This window comes from Triticum urartu, chromosome 2A (genome assembly GCF_056163025.1).
Source record: "Triticum urartu cultivar PI428250 chromosome 2A, HENAU_Tu73, whole genome shotgun sequence".
NCBI lineage: Eukaryota > Viridiplantae > Streptophyta > Magnoliopsida > Poales > Poaceae > Triticum > Triticum urartu.
The window spans coordinates 571,313,237-571,332,507 of NC_141874.1; the positions used below are offsets into that span (position 1 = coordinate 571,313,237).

The 19,271-nt window shown below is 50.3% G+C and overlaps 2 protein-coding genes across 3 annotated transcripts; one reads left to right on the plus strand and one right to left on the minus strand.

Annotated features, from left to right (window-relative positions):
* Positions 1 to 974: 974 nt before the first annotated feature.
* On the plus strand, positions 975 to 2,231 carry LOC125538838 (B-box zinc finger protein 24). The gene is made up of 2 exons (XM_048702142.2): positions 975 to 1,679; positions 1,771 to 2,231. Exons 1-2 carry the CDS (start codon positions 1,170 to 1,172, stop codon positions 2,023 to 2,025), a joined length of 765 nt encoding a protein of 254 aa, XP_048558099.1. The 5' UTR covers positions 975 to 1,169; the 3' UTR covers positions 2,026 to 2,231.
* Positions 2,232 to 2,594: 363 nt separating this feature from the next.
* Positions 2,595 to 5,762, minus strand: LOC125538837 (putative CRM domain-containing protein At3g25440, chloroplastic). 2 transcript variants are annotated; one of them, XM_048702140.2, is made up of 4 exons: positions 5,344 to 5,762; positions 4,479 to 4,788; positions 3,724 to 4,131; positions 2,595 to 3,315 (listed from the first exon to the last, which is right to left on the minus strand). In XM_048702140.2, exons 1-4 carry the CDS (start codon positions 5,490 to 5,492, stop codon positions 2,734 to 2,736), a joined length of 1,449 nt encoding a protein of 482 aa, XP_048558097.2. In that variant the 5' UTR covers positions 5,493 to 5,762; the 3' UTR covers positions 2,595 to 2,733. The 2 variants fall into 2 exon arrangements, with proteins under 2 accessions (XP_048558097.2, XP_048558098.2); XM_048702141.2 differs by having other exon boundaries at positions 4,479 to 4,772; positions 5,344 to 5,588.
* Between the last annotated feature and the right edge of the window lie 13,509 nt (positions 5,763 to 19,271).

Sequence of the window (19,271 nt, forward strand, 5' to 3'; positions counted from 1 at the left end):
CGACCCAAAACTAAAAGCGGGCGGACGACGAACGGAGACCGACCCAAACGAACAAAAAACGGACAAAAACATTATCCATTTGAGTCGGCCCGATGAAGTTGCTCTCAGACTCCCGTGAGTTCTGGATGCCGTTCGCATCCGTGACCAGCCGCGATCGTCCCCTGACGAACGGAACGCATTAGTCCATGGTGAACCTCTGCTAAACCTGCGATGAATAGGTCAGAGTTCCCTAAGCAAACTCTGAACCAAGTTTAATGACCAGACCCGATGAGGTGACCTACCACCTTCCTGTTTGTACTCGTGCCTCGCGTCCGTCCTCTGAGCGTAGGCGGCACGGCTTTTCCTGCAAGCCGCTCGATGGATCGTATTAACTCTCTCTCAGTTTACACGGCGTACGCGTGCTCCTAGATCATTAATTTGACCAACTTAATACAGGTTATATATTATAAAAAATATATCAATATAAATTTCAGATGCTCTATTTTCAAACCGTATAATTTCTGTGTTATATAATTTATATTAAGGTGATAAAATTGGCAACCTAGGTATAGGCATAGGATTTATAAACTGAAACGGAGGTAGTACTACGAGAGCAGACCAACCAGTCGATTATCACGAACGTACCACAGCAAGCAATTACACCGGTGCGTGATGCGCGACGTGACGTTAGCGTCTCCCCTTTCGTGCATGCACGAGAGCCCGCCCAAACCGCAAACGAAAGAAAGATCTCCCACATCACATTCGGAGTCCTGCTTCACACGCCGCGAGCCCGCAACGTGACAACTGGGAGTGGGAGGGGAGCTCAGCTCAGCGCCACCGCACAATTTCCCGACCTTCAGTTCCCGCGAGATTTCGCCGTCTCCGAGGGCCCCCGCCCCGCCGTCCCCGTCCACCCAAAATCAAATCGAAGCCAAATCAAATTCCCGGTCGCGGCGAGAGGCACTGCTCATCAGTGACCGGCCGTCGCCTAACCGCAGGGCCTCTCTCGTCCACACGAAGCTCCAGCGTGCGCGCCCGTGCACGTCGCAGCAATTTATACGCCGCTCGTTCCTCGCCGTCGCCTCTCCACTCCCATCTCCCATCATTTCTCGACCAGTAGCTGATCGACGCACGCACGTGAAGCCTGAGCTGAGCCGTAGAGCGAGCGACCAAAGCCAGGAAGTGAAGGCATGAGGATCCAGTGCGACGCGTGCGAGGGCGCGGCGGCGACGGTGGTGTGCTGCGCGGACGAGGCGGCGCTGTGCGCGCGCTGCGACGTGCAGATCCACGCCGCCAACAAGCTGGCCAGCAAGCACCAGCGCCTGCCGCTCGAGGCCGCCGCCGGCCTCCCGCGCTGCGACGTGTGCCAGGACAAGCCGGCCTTCGTCTTCTGCGTGGACGACAGGGCGCTCTTCTGCCGTGACTGCGACGACTCCATCCACGTCCAGGGCACGCTCTCCACCAACCACCAGCGCTACATCGCCACCGGCATCCGCGTCGGCTTCAGCTCCGTCTACAGCGCCCACGCCGACACCCACCCGCCGCCCTCCAAGCCCAAGGCGCCGCCGACCGCCGCCGTCCCCAGGGCGGCACCGGTCTCCGCCGCAGCGCAGGAGGTGCCGTCCTCGCCGTTCCTGCCGTCGTCCGGCTGGGCCGTCGAGGACCTCCTGCAGTTCTCCGACTACGAGTCCAGCGACAAGGCAAGGAGCTAGGCAACAAACCACGTACCACTGTCTCCCTGCTATCTCCATGGATACATCTCAGCGTGTCTCCATCGGTTTGCTGTTGCAGAAGGGTTCTCCGTCTCCTCTCGGGTTCAAGGAGCTGGAGTGGTTCGCCGACATCGACCTGTTCCACGACGACCAGGCGCCGGCACCAAAGTGGGGCAGAACCGCGGCGGAGGTGCCCGAGCTCTTCGCCTCGCCGCAGCCGGCCAGCAACGCCGGTTTCTACAAGACGGGCGGCGCGCGCCAGAGCAAGAAGGCGAGGGTGGAGCTGCCCGACGACGACGACGAGGACTACCTCCTCGTTCCCGATCTTGGATGAGATATCTGAACTGAATATATAGGTCGTACTATGTGTGATGCACTATGTAGTAAACTAATACGCGTGTGTGCCATCTTTTTGTGCCGATCGCTTAGTTGCCGTGGAAAATATGAAATTGCAAGGCGATTCGGGGAAATACTTTCAGAAACGAGATGGGTTTATAAGTGTAATATACTGTGGAAAACATGAACTGCTTTTAAGGTTTATACTGTGGAAAATTCAACCACCTGTAAACAAGAGGCGATCATAATGCATAGGGAAGATCACCGTGCACAGCATGCTTGAACTACAGCCAATATAGTACTGTAATCACCGTGCACAGCAGCCTGGGATAATGGCTCTTCTACAACAATGAATGAACAAAAAGGAAATCAACAAGTACTACATAGGATGGCTACTGCTTAACACCAACTGACGAACCACATGTCGCCAAGCAAACAAAATCATGTAAGCACGCACCATAATTTGATTGCGATATTTCAGGTTACTAATTATGCAACATCACAGGAGCTCGCTAGATTGCAGTAAGAAAATGAAGCCGTGAAAATGGTGGATGCTCTTCAGTAAGATTTATGAATCAGCTCAGTGTTTGAGAGTCTGTGACCACTTACCAGTATTTCTCAGTTCTTTTTGGAAGATCCAAGCAAACTGCACATAAATGTTTGGCTAGAAAAGCTCAAGCAAATCGTATACAAATTAATTTGACTGTCACCTTTTCTTCAGCAATGAACTAGCTCTTAGGAATATTTTATCGATCTCATCAAGCTCGGAGATTTTCAGTTCTTTTGCGGGTGAATCTGCCTTGTCAGAGAGTGAAGCAATCTTCCGCAGATGCTCCTCAAAATCATCTGATTCATTATCGACTTTTTCTGGGAGAAACTTATCCAGCCTATCTAGATACAAAGGGCGCTCCTTGCTATCTTCTGCTTGCTCCTCTGAGTCTGTCTCAAACATGTCAGAGAGATCCTCGGATTCTGAATATGTGATAGACTCCGAAGTTGAATCATCATCAACCTCAGAATTTTCATCCCCCAACTTCTCAGACCTTTCTACATTTTCTGACAGGAGTTCGGATACAGTTCTGTTGTAAACTGAGCTAGAAGAATCTTTATTCACGGACACACTGTTTGTAGAGTCTGAAATAAAAGCAATGTCTTTCGCCGCACTTTGTCCTATAAGGCCTCCAGCTAACTTCGTCAGGGCGTGCTGATATTCAAGCTCCTGCTCAAGCCTGGGAATGTACCACCTAAGAGCTCGGAGGCGATCTCTATACTTTGATTTGTCCAGTGCCTGATTAGAAATGCTAGATTTAGAGAAAGCAGGGTACTAACACTAAAAGGTATAACAGGACAGTGTATTAGTTATCCTTTATTCATTCTCATCCTGCATGTCTGTTTATATTGGATCTATTTGATCCTGACTTCCTGACTAGAATACAGAATACCCTTCCTACCAACTGAAAATAATTGGCTGACTATGCCTTTTGTTGTTATGTTCTAAACCTAGGTGATGAATGATAAATTGGTATCTTATTAAGGCTTTTGCATAAATCAGGAGGATCTTACTGAGCTTGTCTTTCTTTGAAATCTTGAAGCCGGTCTTTTGCTAGTTTTGTGCGTGTTTTTATAACCTCGCTTCACAATTCATACATTGTACATACATTGATATCTTGACCATGATAGCAGAGATAGAACATACCTTCTTTCTAGGAAGTGCAACCTTTGGTGACATTATCTCGGGTGGTGGCTGTGCATAGTTTTTTCCTCTGTACATAATAATTGTATTTCCTTCTTCAATGCTGAGCACAATACCACCACTTAGAACTGCTAACTCTGAGGCAATTTCCTTGACCTCCTCTGGTGTGAATGTCTTCACAATTACCTGTAGGGTTTGGTGCTTTTTCCAGTGCAAATGCATGTTCAAGATCACTCCCTGGTAAATTCCACGTCTTCCAACAGGCACATAATTTTTACTTTTTTGGCCCATCTTGAGGAAGTAGAAGTGTTCTTCAGGTGTAAGAACCTCAGGATCATGTGTGGGTTCTGAAGGATCATTTGGCTCAATTTTCTTCAAAGCTGCAAGAAGTCGTTCTTCCTTCCTTCGAGCCTTTAAGTGAAAAATATATAAGAAAAAGCCAACCGTATAACAATATATTTACAAGAAAATTTTCACAACAGAGTTCATAAAAAGGAAACACGTAGATTCATCGTAATGTGAGAGCAACATCAGAAACATAGATTTAAAAATCTAATAAGATAGCCCACCTCAAGGGTGGAAATTCAGCTTGCAGTAATATACCTTACATGACAATACTAACCAGCGGTATTAGAAAACCATGCTACGTCAAGTGAAAGTCAAGCAAACTTCATTCTTTTATGCTTTTTTTTCTGACACGGATCATTCTTTTATGGTTGAAAAAATCTTCATAAAGATACAAGTCTATAACAACTTACTAGCTTCAATTTTTTCAAAATCTTCTCCTCAGCGGTCATTCTCTGAAATTCCCTTTCCTTTTTCCATCTCAAGGATTTCAAAAACCTTGTTACGGCCCTCTTTCCTTTAAGTTTTTTCCTCTTCGCTTTTGGTTTGCCAGAATCATCAACGGATACCATGGCCCCAGTATTTTGTGGACCCGTTGCCGTATCTTGATTTTGACTATTAACAGGTCGACTGGTATGGACAGAACGGCATGTTTGAAGGTTATAACTTCGTGGCCAACTGAAGAACCTGTCGTCTTGGTAAAAAACCTTGTGAAAAGTATAACTACAACAGCATCAGAACTCTGAAATAACAGAACTGTTACATTATTGTACACTCTCTGTTTTTATTTACTCCGCATATTAGATTTATCTAAAGTCAAACTTTATAAAGTTTCATTCGCAAAAAAAGAAACTTTATAAAGTTTCAACAAGTTTGTAGAATACTATATTAACATACACACCACCGAATCAATACCATTGGATTCATAATTGAATATATTTTCACATCATATAGATTTGTTACTGTAAATGTTCTAAAGTTTGACATCGGTCAAACCTAACTACACTCAAGAGCTCGATGTGTTCGTCAGCTTGCGTGCACACACAAATACACTAAACCACAAAAGCAAAAGCATAACATAGATGAAACAGTTCATGCCTTTGGCATTTCATCGAACACCTCAAAGTCACTATTGTTTCGGAGCAAACCTACTGCATCAATAGCACAAGCCTGAAGCCCTTGTCACCAAAACCTCCCGAAAATCGCTCACTAAACCTCATTTACAACTCGGAATAAGAATCAACGGGCAAGAAAGGAATCGACAGATTTGTGTCTTACGGCGGAGGTGGTGCGCTGAGCCTCATTGTTCCGTGGGAAGGCGCCGTCGCATCTACGCTGCCAGACGAGGGGCAAGGGGGCGGAGGTGGTGTACGCTGGAGGCGCCACCTCCTTGTGGCCTGCCGGAGCAAGAGGAGTCGACCGGCCATGCGCGCCCGTAGCACCGTGCGGCGGGAGTTCGAGAGAGCCCGTGCGCGCGTGCTTGGGTGGATGGTTCGGGGCCTCTGGGGTATCGCACGGGCCGGCTCAGATGGAGAGCCCGCGTGGCGCGCGCGGTAGCTGAGGTGCTGTGCCGGTACGCATGCGGGCGTGGTGAATGGCGACTCGGCGAGTGGACACTGAGCGTGCGCGAATCCTGCGGGGAGGAAGAACGGGGACGACGCCTCGCTAGCGTGGGCCGCAGAAAGGCGAAACAAAGCGGAGAAACGAAGTGCACTGGCCCACTGGACTGGGATGTTGTTGGGGTCCACCCTATATGACGCTTACTGCGACTGCCGACTATATCTCGCTCAACACGAGTCCAAAGATAGTCTCGCATGAAGCTTTTTGTTCCCCACGTATTATTCTTTTTTGTTTTTCGTTTTGTTTATTTATTTGTTTCTTAGTTTTGTTCATATTCTTCGGTTTTTTTGGTTTTCTTCGTTCCCGCATGGGTTTTCACGATTTTTTCAGGGCTTTTCATTTTTCTTCGTTCATGAGTTGTTACTTTTGTATATATTTTCATATATTTCAGATTTTTGACGCACTTGCTTAGAATTTACAAAACTATGCTTAATGACTACGTTTTTCATACACATCGTACAGTTTTTGTATATATCAGTACCATTTTAATACACGATTAAAATGTTGTAAATATATGATTAATACTTTTTATACAATATGAACTGTTAACACTGGGCCTAGTGCCACTACCGACGAGACCGGTGTACGCTTCATCACCAAGGAGGGCCGGCCCAGCAAGAGAGCCCATCATCCTTCCACTCGCTACGCGGACGGCAACTGGGTGTAGTCCTATATTAGTCTATCCTGTCATTGTGTTGGGTGGCGAATTGGTAATGGCTGAGGCCATTGGCTTGTAAATCAATCCTTCCTCTGTAATCAAATACATCACAGACTTGAGAGTGAATACGAGATGCCGCCATAGTTTTCCCCTTCCTTCTCCAATCCCTATCTAGATCCTAACAATTGGTACTCTGTGACGCCCCCGATTCAATCGTACACTAATCATACACGCAAACGTGTACGATCAAGATCAGGGACTCACGGGAAGATATCACAACACAACTCTACAAATAAAATAAGTCATACAAGCATCATATTACAAGCCAGGGGCCTCGAGGGCTCGAATACAAGAGCTCGATCATAGACGAGTCAGCGGAAGCAACAATATCTGAGTACAGACATAAGTTAAACAGGTTTGCCTTAAGAAGGCTAGCACAAACTGGGATACAGATCGAAAGAGGTGCAGGCCTCCTGCCTGGGATCCTCCTAACTACTCCTGGTCGTCGTCAGCGGGCAGCACGTAGTAGTAGGCACCTCCGGTGTAGTAGGAGTCGTCGTCGACGGTGGCGTCTGGCTCCTGGACTCCAGCATCTGGTTGCGACAACCAGAATGAAAGGAAAGGGGGAAAAGGGGAAGAAAGCAACCGTGAGTACTCATCCAAAGTACTCGCAAGCAAGGAACTACACTACATATGCATGGGTATCAAATGGAGTAAGGGTATCATATGTGGACTGAACTGCAGAATGCCAGAATAAGAGGGGGATAACTAATCTTTTCGAAGACTACGCTTCTGGTAGCCTCCGTCTTGCAACATGTAGAAGAGAGTAGACTGAAGTCCTCCAAGTAACATCGCATAGCATAATCCTACCCGGCGATCCCCTCCTCGTATCCCTGAGAGAGAGCGACCACCGGTTGTATCTGGCACTTGGAAGGGTGTGTTTTATTAAGTATTCGATTCTAGTTGTCATAAGGTCAAGGTACAACTCCAAGTCGTCCTGTTACCGAAGATCACGGCTATTCGAATAGATTAACTTCCCTGCAGGGGTGCACCACATACCCCAACACGCTCGATCCCATTTGGCCGGACACACTTTCCTGGGTCATGCCCGGCCTCGGAAGATCAACACGTCGCAGCCCCACCTAGACCAACAGAGAGGTCAGCACGCCGGTCTAAACCTAAGCGCACAGGGGTCTGGGCCCATCGCCCTTAGCACACCTGCACGTTGCGTGGGCGGCCGGAAGCAGACCTAGCCTAGTGGCGTTCCAGTCCAATCCAGCGCGCGCCGCTCCGTCGCTGACGTCAAGAAGGCTTCGGCTGATACCACGACGCCGGGATACCCATAACTACTCCCGCGTAGATGGTTAGTGCGTATAGACCAAATGGCCAGACTCAGATCAAATACCCAGATCTCGTTAAGCGTGTTAAGTATCCGCGAACGCCGACGCCGACCAGGGCCAGGCCCACCTCTCTCCTAGGTGGTCGGAACCTGCCCTGTCGCTCCGCCTCAAAGATCCACACAGAGGGCCGTTGGGACAAAGGTCCTTTCAGCCCCCAATCCGTGAATCACTCGCGGGTGCTCCACAAGCCGACCCGTCTTTAGTCACCACATGTATCATGAATAAAGCATATAGTATGTACCCGTGATCAACTCCCGAGTGATCACGGCCCGATAGTATAGCATGGCAGACGGACAAGGATGTAGGGCCACTGATGAAAATACTAGCATCCTATACTAAGCATTAGGATTGCAGGTAAAGGTAACAACAGTAGTAGCAAGGACAGGCTATGCATCAGTATAGGATTAACGGGAAGCAGTAACATGCTACACTACTCTAATGCAAGCAGTATAGAGAAGAGTAGGCGATATCTGGTGATCAAAGGGGGGGCTTGCCTGGTTGCTCTGGCAAGAGAGAGGGGTCGTCAACACCGTAGTCGTACGGGGTAGCAGCGGCGTCGGTCTCGGTGTCTAGAGAGAGAAGAGGGGGAAGAAACAATAAATATAATGCAAGCATATGCATAGTGATGCATGACATGACAAGTTACGGCGTTAGAGGTGCCCTAACGCGGTAGTAGGTGATACCGGTGAAGGGGGATAACATCCGGGAAAGTATCCCCGGTGTTTCGCGTTTTCGGACCGGTGAACCGGAGGGGGAAAGTTGCGAGTTTGATAGGTTAGGGATGCGTGGCGGACGAACGGGCTGCGTATCCGAATTCGTCTCGTCGTTCTGAGCAACTTTCATGTACAAAGTTTTTCCATCCGAGCTACGGTTTATTTTATATTAATTTTAAAAGTTTTAAATCATTTTTAGGATTTATTTATTTAATTTAATCAACATTATCCAGAATAGTGTCTGCTGACGTCATCATGACGTCAGCAGTCAACAGGGAGTTGACTGGGTCAATCTGACGCGTGGGTCCCGCATGTCATACACTGTTTACCCTTAATTAGGATCTATCTAATCTAATCACAGTTTAATTAACTCACTATACTTAATTAGGTTAACTAAACAAGATTAATTAAGTTAATTAATTCACTAATTAATTAATTAATTATTAATTAATTTTAATTTTAATTTAATTAATTTTTTTTAATTCTTTTCCTTTTCTTTTTTTTTATTAAAACGTTCTGTGGGGTGGGGCCCCCATGTCATTGGCCCCAGGGGGCCTTGCGGTTTTCGGGCGCATGGCCGCGCGGTTGTCGCCCGAACGGGCGCGGGCGCAACGGTGCCCAGCACCCGCTCTTTCGGGCGCACCATAGGGGCGGGCGGAGCCGGCAGATCGCCGGAGCAGGGGGGGTTGGTGACCACGGCGGGGCTCGCCGGGCGCCAACCGGGCGGAGGACGGGGATTGCGACGGCGCACGGAACAGGGGCGGACGGAGGGAGGAGCGGGCTCGGCAGGGGCGCCGCTTCGACTGGAGCAGCGGCAGCGGCCAAGGGACGGCGTCGGCGTGGCCTGGCGCGGCGAAGCTGAGGTGGGAGGCGAGGCTACAGGGGGAGGCGCGGCGCGACGGGGTGGGTGCGCGTAGGCGAGCGGGCGAGCGGGACGGTGGGGCACGCGGCCCAGGCACGGCGCGGGGAAGGGGGTCGCGGCCCCGGGATGGCAGCGGGGCGCTGGGCACGCGAGCGCGCGGTCGGGGGAGAGCCGCGGTCGGCGTGGTGGCGGGGGCGCGCGCGCGCGGAGGCGCGGCCAGATCCGGTGACGGGAGAGAGGGGAGGGGCGCAGCTCACAGGGGGGATGTAGGGGGCGGGGCAGCGGGCTCGGCGGAGGTCGGGGAGGTCCGACGAGGGAGAGGAAGAGGACGAAGTCGGCGGAGGTGGCGCGGGCTCCGGGCGGCGGTGTCCAATCGGCGAGGGGCGGCGCGGATCGATCTGGCGGCTTCGGGGTTGGTGACGGGGCGAGGCGACGGCGGCGATGCGAGGCGGCGCCGAGGACGCGCGCCAGCGTCGAGGAGTGGGGGGGGGGGCGCGGTCGCCGGGGAGAGGCGGCGGGGTCGGCGATGGTGGTCGACGCGGGCGTCGGGGTCGAGGGGGGGAGCGCCCCCGATCCAGGACGTGGGGAGGGAGTGGGAAACGGGGGAAGTGGGGGTGGGATCGGGCTAGGGTTTCGGTGAGGGGGATAAGGGGAGTGGGGTGGGCCGGCGTCGGTGGGCCGGCTGGGCCGGCGTGGTCGGCTGAGCCAACTGGGCCAAGGGGCCCAGTGGTGGGGGGGGGGGCTTGGGGCCTGCTGGGCCGAAGCCCAGGGGGCAAGGGGGGGGGTTCTCCTTTTCCCTTTTTTTTTGGTCTTGTTTTCTGTTTTCTTTATTATATCTTTATTTCTTTATTTTAGTTGCATTTTAATTTAGTAAAATACACACTTAGTATCTAATTCAATATTTTGACTTAGTCCATAGTCACAAAAAGTCTAGACCCCAAATAACTTAGTTTGACATTTTATTAATCATAAAAGTTAGTCAAATAATCATTTTTACTACTGTTTTATTCATCTCATAGTATTTAAACATTTTATAAATGTGTGGTTTTTCCCCAATAATTATCTATGCAATATTTGGTTCACTCCGAACATTTTAGTTTTAATAGTTGAAAATTTTGAATTTGAATTTGAATCGGTTTCAACTAACTGGAGATTAGCAACTATAAACGAGGTCACGTGGCATCATTAGCAGAGGATCACTGTAGCTTAATTACCCGGGCGTTACAAAACTCCTCCACTACAAGAAATCTCGTCCCGAGATTTAGGAGGTAGAAGGAAACAACGCGGGGTATTCATCACGCAGGCGATCCTCGCGTTCCCAAGTGGCATCGTCTTCAGAGTGATTCGACCACTGGACTTTGAGGAATTTGATCGCCTTCTGACGTGTGCGGCGTTCAGCTTGGTCAAGAATGCGGACCGGATGCTCTTTATACGAGAGGTCCTGTTGCAATTCGAGCACTTCATGATCCACCGCTCGGATTGGATCCTTGAAGCAACGGCGGAGTTGTGACACGTGGAACACATCGTGAACCTGAGAAAGGTTCGGTGGAAGCTCCAGTTGATATGCCACCTTTCCACGCCTTTCGAGAATAGTGAAGGGACCGATATAGCGAGGAGCTAGCTTGCCCTTGATCCCGAAGCGGTGAGCACCCTTCATTGGTGTAACTTGTAGATAAGCCTTTTCGCCAGGTTGATAGACCATGTCTTGGTGATGACGGTCATACTGACTTTTCTGACGTGACTGAGCAGTCTTGAGATTCTCGCGAATAATGCGAACTTGTTCTTCGGCCTGTTGGATAATATCCGGACCGAAGAGTGGGCGTTCCCCAGTTTCTGACCAGTTCAGAGGGGTCCGACACTTTCGTCCATAAAGCACTTCGAAGGGGGACATCTTCAGACTAGCTTGATAGCTATTATTATAAGAGAACTCGGCATATGGAAGAGATTCCTCCCATTTCTTGCCGAATGAGATTACACAAGCTCGAAGCATGTCTTCGAGAACTTGGTTGACACGTTCAACTTGCCCTTGCGACTGAGGATGGAACGCAGTACTGAACGACAGATGAGTCCCCATAGCTTCTTGGAAACTCGCCCAAAACCTTGAAGTGAATAAGCTGCCACGGTCGGAACTGATAACCAGTGGGATACCGTGAAGTGAAACAATTCTAGCCATGTAGAGAGTAGCAAGCTGACTAGCAGTGATTGTCTCTTTGACCGCCAGGAAATGGGCAACTTTGGAAAGCCGGTCAATGACGACAAGAATAGCATCATTACCTTTCTGCGATTTGGGAAATCCAGTGACGAAGTCCATTTCAACATGGTCCCATTTCCATTCAGGAATAGAGATAGGTTGCAGAGTTCCAGCAGGCCTTTGATGCTCTGCTTTGATTCGGCGACAAACGTCACACTCAGCAACATAACGAGCAATGTCCTGCTTCATATTAGACCACCAGAATCTTTGACGAATATCCTGGTACATCTTTGTACTACCAGGATGGATGGACAGAGGCGTATCATGGGCTTCTTGCATAACCCTTTTAGTCTTATCCAGGTTTTTCTTCGAACATGGTACCACTAAGCGTCCTTTGAAATACAAGGCGCCATCGTCGGCGATCGTGAAGAATGAGGGCTTTCCCCTTTTGAGGTCGCGCTTAATCTTGAGGACTTCATCGTCACACTTCTGTATCCATTTGATGGTGTCCACAAGATCTGGTTTCGCAACCAGGGTATTGAGAGAACCCTTGGAAACAACATGGAGGTTCTGTTTGGGGAAACCTTCGGGAGGGGGAGCGAGTGATCCCGGAGGAACAATATGGAGGTTCAGCCCTCTAAATTCTTCGACAAGCGAGGGCTGAACTTTGTGGACCTGGAGGTGGTTGCAGTAAGACTTGCGGCTCAGGGCATCAGCCATTACATTAGCCTTGCCGGGGGTATATGATATATCCACGTCAAAGTCTGCAACAGTCTCCATCCATCTTTGCTGACGTAGATTCAAATCTGGCTGAGTAAACAGATACTTCAGACTTTGATGGTCGGTGAAGATCTCGCAACGATTACCGAGAAGGTAATGTCGCCACTGCTTCAGTGCATGAATGACAGCAGCAAGCTCGAGGTCGTGAACCGGGTAGTTTTCTTCGTGAGGGCGCAATTGACGAGAGGCATAAGCAATCACTCTGCGCTCCTGCATTAGGACACAGCCTAATCCTTGGCGGGAAGCGTCGCAGTAAATGACGAAGTCCTTCTTAGTATCAGGTGGTGCAAGCACGGGGGCAGAAGTCAACTTGTCTTTGAGTGCCTGGAAACTTTCCTGACACTTGACTGTCCAGTCGAACTTGACACCCTTATGCAACAAATTAGTCAGAGGCCTGGCAATCTTGGAGAAGTTCTCGACGAATCGACGGCAATAGCTGGCGAGACCGAGAAAACTTCGGACTTGCTTCACATTCCTCGGAGGAGTCCAATCGAGTATAGCCTGAACTCGTTCAGGGTTGACGGCAATACCATCCTTGGAGATGACATGCCCAAGATAGGTTACTTCGGGAAGCCAGAATTCACACTTGGAATACTTAGCATACAGCTGATGTTCTCGAAGCTTCTCTAGCACAAGACGCAGATGTCCAGCATGTTCTTCCTCGTTCTTGGAAAATACAAGGATATCGTCCAGATAAACCACGACGAACTTGTCGAGGTAATCCATGAATATATAATTCATCAGACGAGAGAAGGTGGCTGGAGCATTCGTTAAACCGAATGACATGACGGTGTACTCGTATGATCCATACCGAGTCACGAAGGCAGTTTTTGGGATGTCCTCTTCGCGAACACGGATCTGGTGGTAACCCAACCTCAAGTCGAGTTTGGAGAACACTGATGAACCAGCCAGTTGATCATAAAGATCATTGATCCGAGGAAGAGGGTATTTATTCCGAATGGTAGCTTGGTTTATAGGACGGTAGTCTTGGACCAATCGGTTTGTCCCATCCTTCTTCCTAACAAAGAGAGAAGGTGCTCCCCAAGGAGAGCAACTTGGGCGAATGAAACCTTTGACAAGAGATTTGTCGATTTCCTCCTTAAGCTCAAGGAGTTCATGCGGCGGCATCTTGTAGGGTCTTTTAGCTATAGGGGTAGTGCCGGGTTTCAAGTCGATGATGAATTCGACAGCTCTAGCAGGGGGAATCCCTGGAAGTTCTTCTGGGAATACATCTTGGAATTCACGAACGACGAGAACGTTTTCAATGCCCTCGAGTGGTGCAGCGTTCAACGCATTCGAGGCATAAAGTCGTGCCTCGGCGTTCTGAACTAGACGAGCTTGATAAGCTATTATCTCATCAGAAGGGTGTAGCAGATGGACGACCTTAGTGGCGCAAACTATAGAAGCAGTATGCGCTTTTAACCAATTCATTCCCAGAATGAGATCAATGCTACAGGACTTCAGTACGATGGGAGAGACAAGGAATTCCAGTCCTTCGATTTCTACAGGGACGTCGTTGCAAATCATGGAGGTTCGACATTGGCCCGCAGGGGTGTGTACTAATAGTGAAGCATCCATGTTCTCACATTTAATGTCGTGCAAGCATGCAAAACCTTCTGACATGAATGAATGCGATGCACCTGTATCAAATAAAACGGATGCTGGTACTGAATTTACGAGGAGGGTACCCATCACAGTAGCAGGCTGGTCTTGAGCTTCGCTCAGATCAACGTGGTTGGCATGAACACGACCATAAGACTTGGCATTGTTGCTGCGGAGCTGGTTGCTTCCACGGCCAGTTGCTGGAAGGGCCAGTTGATTCGGGTTCTGGTTGCATTCCCTAGCACGATGCCCTGGTTGCCCACACCTGAAGCACAATCCATTATTGGGAGTGGGAACAGGAGCTTGTGGTGGTGGAGCTGGGAGTCTTGGCCGCCTAGTCGGAGGAGTAGGCAGACGAGGTGCAGCATAGGTCTGCCTTGGGGTAGGTGCATCCGGCTGGTACAAGCTATTGGGAATCCATATCTTGCGCTTCTGCGAGGACGGGCCCGAAGATGAGCCCGTGTCACGGTTGCGCCTGTGAGAGCTCTGGTATTCCTGCAGACCAGTTTCGACATTGATGGCTTTGTTCACCAGAGTGGCGAAATCAGCAAATTCATGCACTAGAAGTGCGAGTTTGATGTCAGCTTGAAGGCCATCCCGGAACTTCTCCTGTCTGCGTGCATCAGTTGCAATGTCCTCTTCAGCATAGCGGGACAAGTCCAGAAACTCCCGCTGATAAGCTTCCACAGTCTTGTTGCCTTGGGTGAGGTTGCGGAACTCACGCTTCTTCCGGTCCATAACTCCCTGAGGAATGAAGCGAGCACGGAAGGCAGCTTGGAAGTCTGGCCAGGTGATGATTGTTCCAGCTGGCAGTGTACGCCTGTGGCTGTCCCACCATTGAGCTGCGGGTCCCTTCAGGAAGAAGGAAGCAAAGGTGACATAGCTGGCAGGGGCTACATCAGCAGACTCCATCTCATAGGTGATGTCACGGAGCCAGTCATCAGCATCCAGAGGCTGAGTTGAGCTGCGGTACACAGTTGGGTTCAGGCGCATGAAATCCTGCAGAGTTACTGGGGTTGGCTGCTGGTTCATATTGGGGCGAGGAAACTGAGCCATCATATTCTCCATGAACTGGCGATTCATCTCAAGCTGTTGGATCATACCAGCCATGTACTCAGGCGGTGGTGGGGCGTTGCCACCACGACCACGACCACCTGGTCTAACCATCCTGCTAATATTTAACAGGGGTAGTTCAGCATTGAGGAATTGTAAAAACAAGAATCATTCATGATGAAACATGCACAACGAAAGCGGCACGATAGATACCACATAGTAGTCGGCATATCTTACAAAAGAGATCATGCATAGAGTTCGTTACACAGTGTTCAGTACATAGACTAAGACATCATAGGCGGCACGCAGGCTCGCGGCGAATGCATCTAACACTAATAAGCAAGTCTACGTCAGTCCCATGCGGTACTGCGGAGGTAGGTGTAGCCCGACAGCTGGCAGTGACGCGAAGGGAAGACCTCCACGCGAGTAGCCTGGGGTCCGCGGATACTCTGGTGCGGAACCCGACGCGCAGGTGGCAGGAGAGGGCCCAATGCAGGAGAGTAGCCTCCCACATCTGGCCAGCCGACGCCCTGGGGCATCACGGTCCTGGCTGGGTAGACAGCAGAACGCGACAGCTCCCCAGATCCGACGAAGGGGTGCAACATCGTCAGAGCACGGTAGAGGTGCTGACGGGTGGTGTACAACTCGTGGCGAAGAGCTCGGTTAGCTCGATCCAGCCCATCAGCATGCAGAACCAGGTTCTGATGGTAGAATGGCTCTCGGGTGACAGTGGAGTAGGCAGCAGTGTAGTAACCCTCCGCACCAACATCGGATGCGATAGCAATGTGCCTGAAGGGGGAGGTGTCCAACTCCTGATACTCGCCACGGAGACGTGTCAGGGCAGCATAAGCAGCATCGTGGACCGCCATATCGATAGTCACTCCAACACCATGAGCAGTGTGCAGCACGGTAGTGGAGTCATACTCCCGAGAGTAGAGGTGGACGATGGCACGGTACTGCTCCTGGTTGAAGTCCTGATACTCCTCATAGACGGTGTACTCAGGGTGCCAGCGATAACCCAGATAGGTCATCATCTCAGCCAACACAGCAGGTGATCCTGAGGCACCAATGGCCGTCGTGTGGCGCACGACCTGTCTCGTGGGTTCCATCTGAAAACAAAGTTGTTTTCACAGGAGTCAAATGACAATGTGGATAATGTTCAAGTACTACTCTAAAGAATAACTAGGGCTTATCCAACTTTGGGGTGAATGTCGTAACGGGACCCTAGTGTCAGAGTTAGTAAATTCGTTTAACCCGAGTAGAAGGGAGTTCAGAGTCCCAGAGTAAAGGTCGAGGAGTAAAAGATCCTAGCACCACCCGATGGCGACGTGGGCCCGTAAGGCACACAGCCAAGTTAGTAAAAGTTTTTGCAATGTCTAGACTCAACTTCGGCCAAGGAGTGTGGAAGGGGAATTCCTACAGGCAGTCGGCTCTGATACCAACTTGTGACGCCCCCGATTCAATCGTACACTAATCATACACGCAAACGTGTACGATCAAGATCAGGGACTCACGGGAAGATATCACAACACAACTCTACAAATAAAATAAGTCATACAAGCATCATATTACAAGCCAGGGGCCTCGAGGGCTCGAATACAAGAGCTCGATCATAGACGAGTCAGCGGAAGCAACAATATCTGAGTACAGACATAAGTTAAACAGGTTTGCCTTAAGAAGGCTAGCACAAACTGGGATACAGATCGAAAGAGGTGCAGGCCTCCTGCCTGGGATCCTCCTAACTACTCCTGGTCGTCGTCAGCGGGCAGCACGTAGTAGTAGGCACCTCCGGTGTAGTAGGAGTCGTCGTCGACGGTGGCGTCTGGCTCCTGGACTCCAGCATCTGGTTGCGACAACCAGAATGAAAGGAAAGGGGGAAAAGGGGAAGAAAGCAACCGTGAGTACTCATCCAAAGTACTCGCAAGCAAGGAACTACACTACATATGCATGGGTATCAAATGGAGTAAGGGTATCATATGTGGACTGAACTGCAGAATGCCAGAATAAGAGGGGGATAACTAATCTTTTCGAAGACTACGCTTCTGGTAGCCTCCGTCTTGCAACATGTAGAAGAGAGTAGACTGAAGTCCTCCAAGTAACATCGCATAGCATAATCCTACCCGGCGATCCCCTCCTCGTATCCCTGAGAGAGAGCGACCACCGGTTGTATCTGGCACTTGGAAGGGTGTGTTTTATTAAGTATTCGATTCTAGTTGTCATAAGGTCAAGGTACAACTCCAAGTCGTCCTGTTACCGAAGATCACGGCTATTCGAATAGATTAACTTCCCTGCAGGGGTGCACCACATACCCCAACACGCTCGATCCCATTTGGCCGGACACACTTTCCTGGGTCATGCCCGGCCTCGGAAGATCAACACGTCGCAGCCCCACCTAGACCAACAGAGAGGTCAGCACGCCGGTCTAAACCTAAGCGCACAGGGGTCTGGGCCCATCGCCCTTAGCACACCTGCACGTTGCGTGGGCGGCCGGAAGCAGACCTAGCCTAGTGGCGTTCCAGTCCAATCCAGCGCGCGCCGCTCCGTCGCTGACGTCAAGAAGGCTTCGGCTGATACCACGACGCCGGGATACCCATAACTACTCCCGCGTAGATGGTTAGTGCGTATAGACCAAATGGCCAGACTCAGATCAAATACCCAGATCTCGTTAAGCGTGTTAAGTATCCGCGAACGCCGACCAGGGCCAGGCCCACCTCTCTCCTAGGTGGTCGGAACCTGCCCTGTCGCTCCGCCTCAAAGATCCACACAGAGGGCCGTTGGGACAAAGGTCCTTTCAGCCCCCAATCCGTGAATCACTCGCGGGTGCTCCACAAGCCGACCCGTCTTTAGTCACCACATGTATCATGAATAAAGCATATAGTATGTACCCGTGATCAACTCCCGAGTGATCACGGCCCGATAGTATAGCATGGCAGACGGACAAGGATGTAGGGCCACTGATGAAAATACTAGCATCCTATACTAAGCATTAGGATTGCAGGTAAAGGTAACAACAGTAGTAGCAAGGACAGGCTATGCATCAGTATAGGATTAACGGGAAGCAGTAACATGCTACACTACTCTAATGCAAGCAGTATAGAGAAGAGTAGGCGATATCTGGTGATCAAAGGGGGGGCTTGCCTGGTTGCTCTGGCAAGAGAGAGGGGTCGTCAACACCGTAGTCGTACGGGGTAGCAGCGGCGTCGGTCTCGGTGTCTAGAGAGAGAAGAGGGGGAAGAAACAATAAATATAATGCAAGCATATGCATAGTGATGCATGACATGACAAGTTACGGCGTTAGAGGTGCCCTAACGCGGTAGTAGGTGATACCGGTGAAGGGGGATAACATCCGGGAAAGTATCCCCGGTGTTTCGCGTTTTCGGACCGGTGAACCGGAGGGGGAAAGTTGCGAGTTTGATAGGTTAGGGATGCGTGGCGGACGAACGGGCTGCGTATCCGAATTCGTCTCGTCGTTCTGAGCAACTTTCATGTACAAAGTTTTTCCATCCGAGCTACGGTTTATTTTATATTAATTTTAAAAGTTTTAAATCATTTTTAGGATTTATTTATTTAATTTAATCAACATTATCCAGAATAGTGTCTGCTGACGTCATCATGACGTCAGCAGTCAACAGGGAGTTGACTGGGTCAATCTGACGCGTGGGTCCCGCATGTCATACACTGTTTACCCTTAATTAGGATCTATCTAATCTAATCACAGTTTAATTAACTCACTATACTTAATTAGGTTAACTAAACAAGATTAATTAAGTTAATTAATTCACTAATTAATTAATTAATTATTAATTAATTTTAATTTTAATTTAATTAATTTTTTTTAATTCTTTTCCTTTTCTTTTTTTTTTATTAAAACGTTCTGTGGGGTGGGGCCCCCATGTCATTGGCCCCAGGGGGCCTTGCGGTTTTTGGGCGCATGGCCGCGCGGTTGTCGCCCGAACGGGCGCGGGCGCAACGGTGCCCAGCACCCGCTCTTTCGGGCGCACCATAGGGGCGGGCGGAGCCGGCAGATCGCCGGAGCAGGGGGGGTTGGTGACCACGGCGGGGCTCGCCGGGCGCCAACCGGGCGGAGGACGGGGATTGCGACGGCGCACGGAACAGGGGCGGACGGAGGGAGGAGCGGGCTCGGCAGGGGCGCCGCTTCGACTGGAGCAGCGGCAGCGGCCAAGGGACGGCGCCGGCGTGGCCTGGCGCGGCGAAGCTGAGGTGGGAGGCGAGGCTACAGGGGGAGGCGCGGCGCGACAGGGTGGGTGCGCGTAGGCGAGCGGGCGAGCGGGACGGTGGGGCACGCGGCCCAGGCACGGCGCGGGGA

Coding starts and splice junctions, on each gene's coding strand:
- LOC125538838 (XM_048702142.2), top strand. CDS start 1,170: ATGAGGATCCAGTGCGACGCGTGCGAGGGCGCGGCGGCGACGGTGGTG. Junction 1,680..1,770: donor ACTACGAGTCCAGCGACAAG/GCAAGGAGCTAG, acceptor TTGCTGTTGCAG/AAGGGTTCTCCGTCTCCTCT.
- LOC125538837 (XM_048702140.2), bottom strand. CDS start 5,492: ATGGCCGGTCGACTCCTCTTGCTCCGGCAGGCCACAAGGAGGTGGCGC. Junction 4,132..4,478: donor TTTTGAAAAAATTGAAGCTA/GTAAGTTGTTAT, acceptor TTTCACTTAAAG/GCTCGAAGGAAGGAAGAACG. Junction 3,316..3,723: donor TTGCACTTCCTAGAAAGAAG/GTATGTTCTATC, acceptor ATTTCTAATCAG/GCACTGGACAAATCAAAGTA.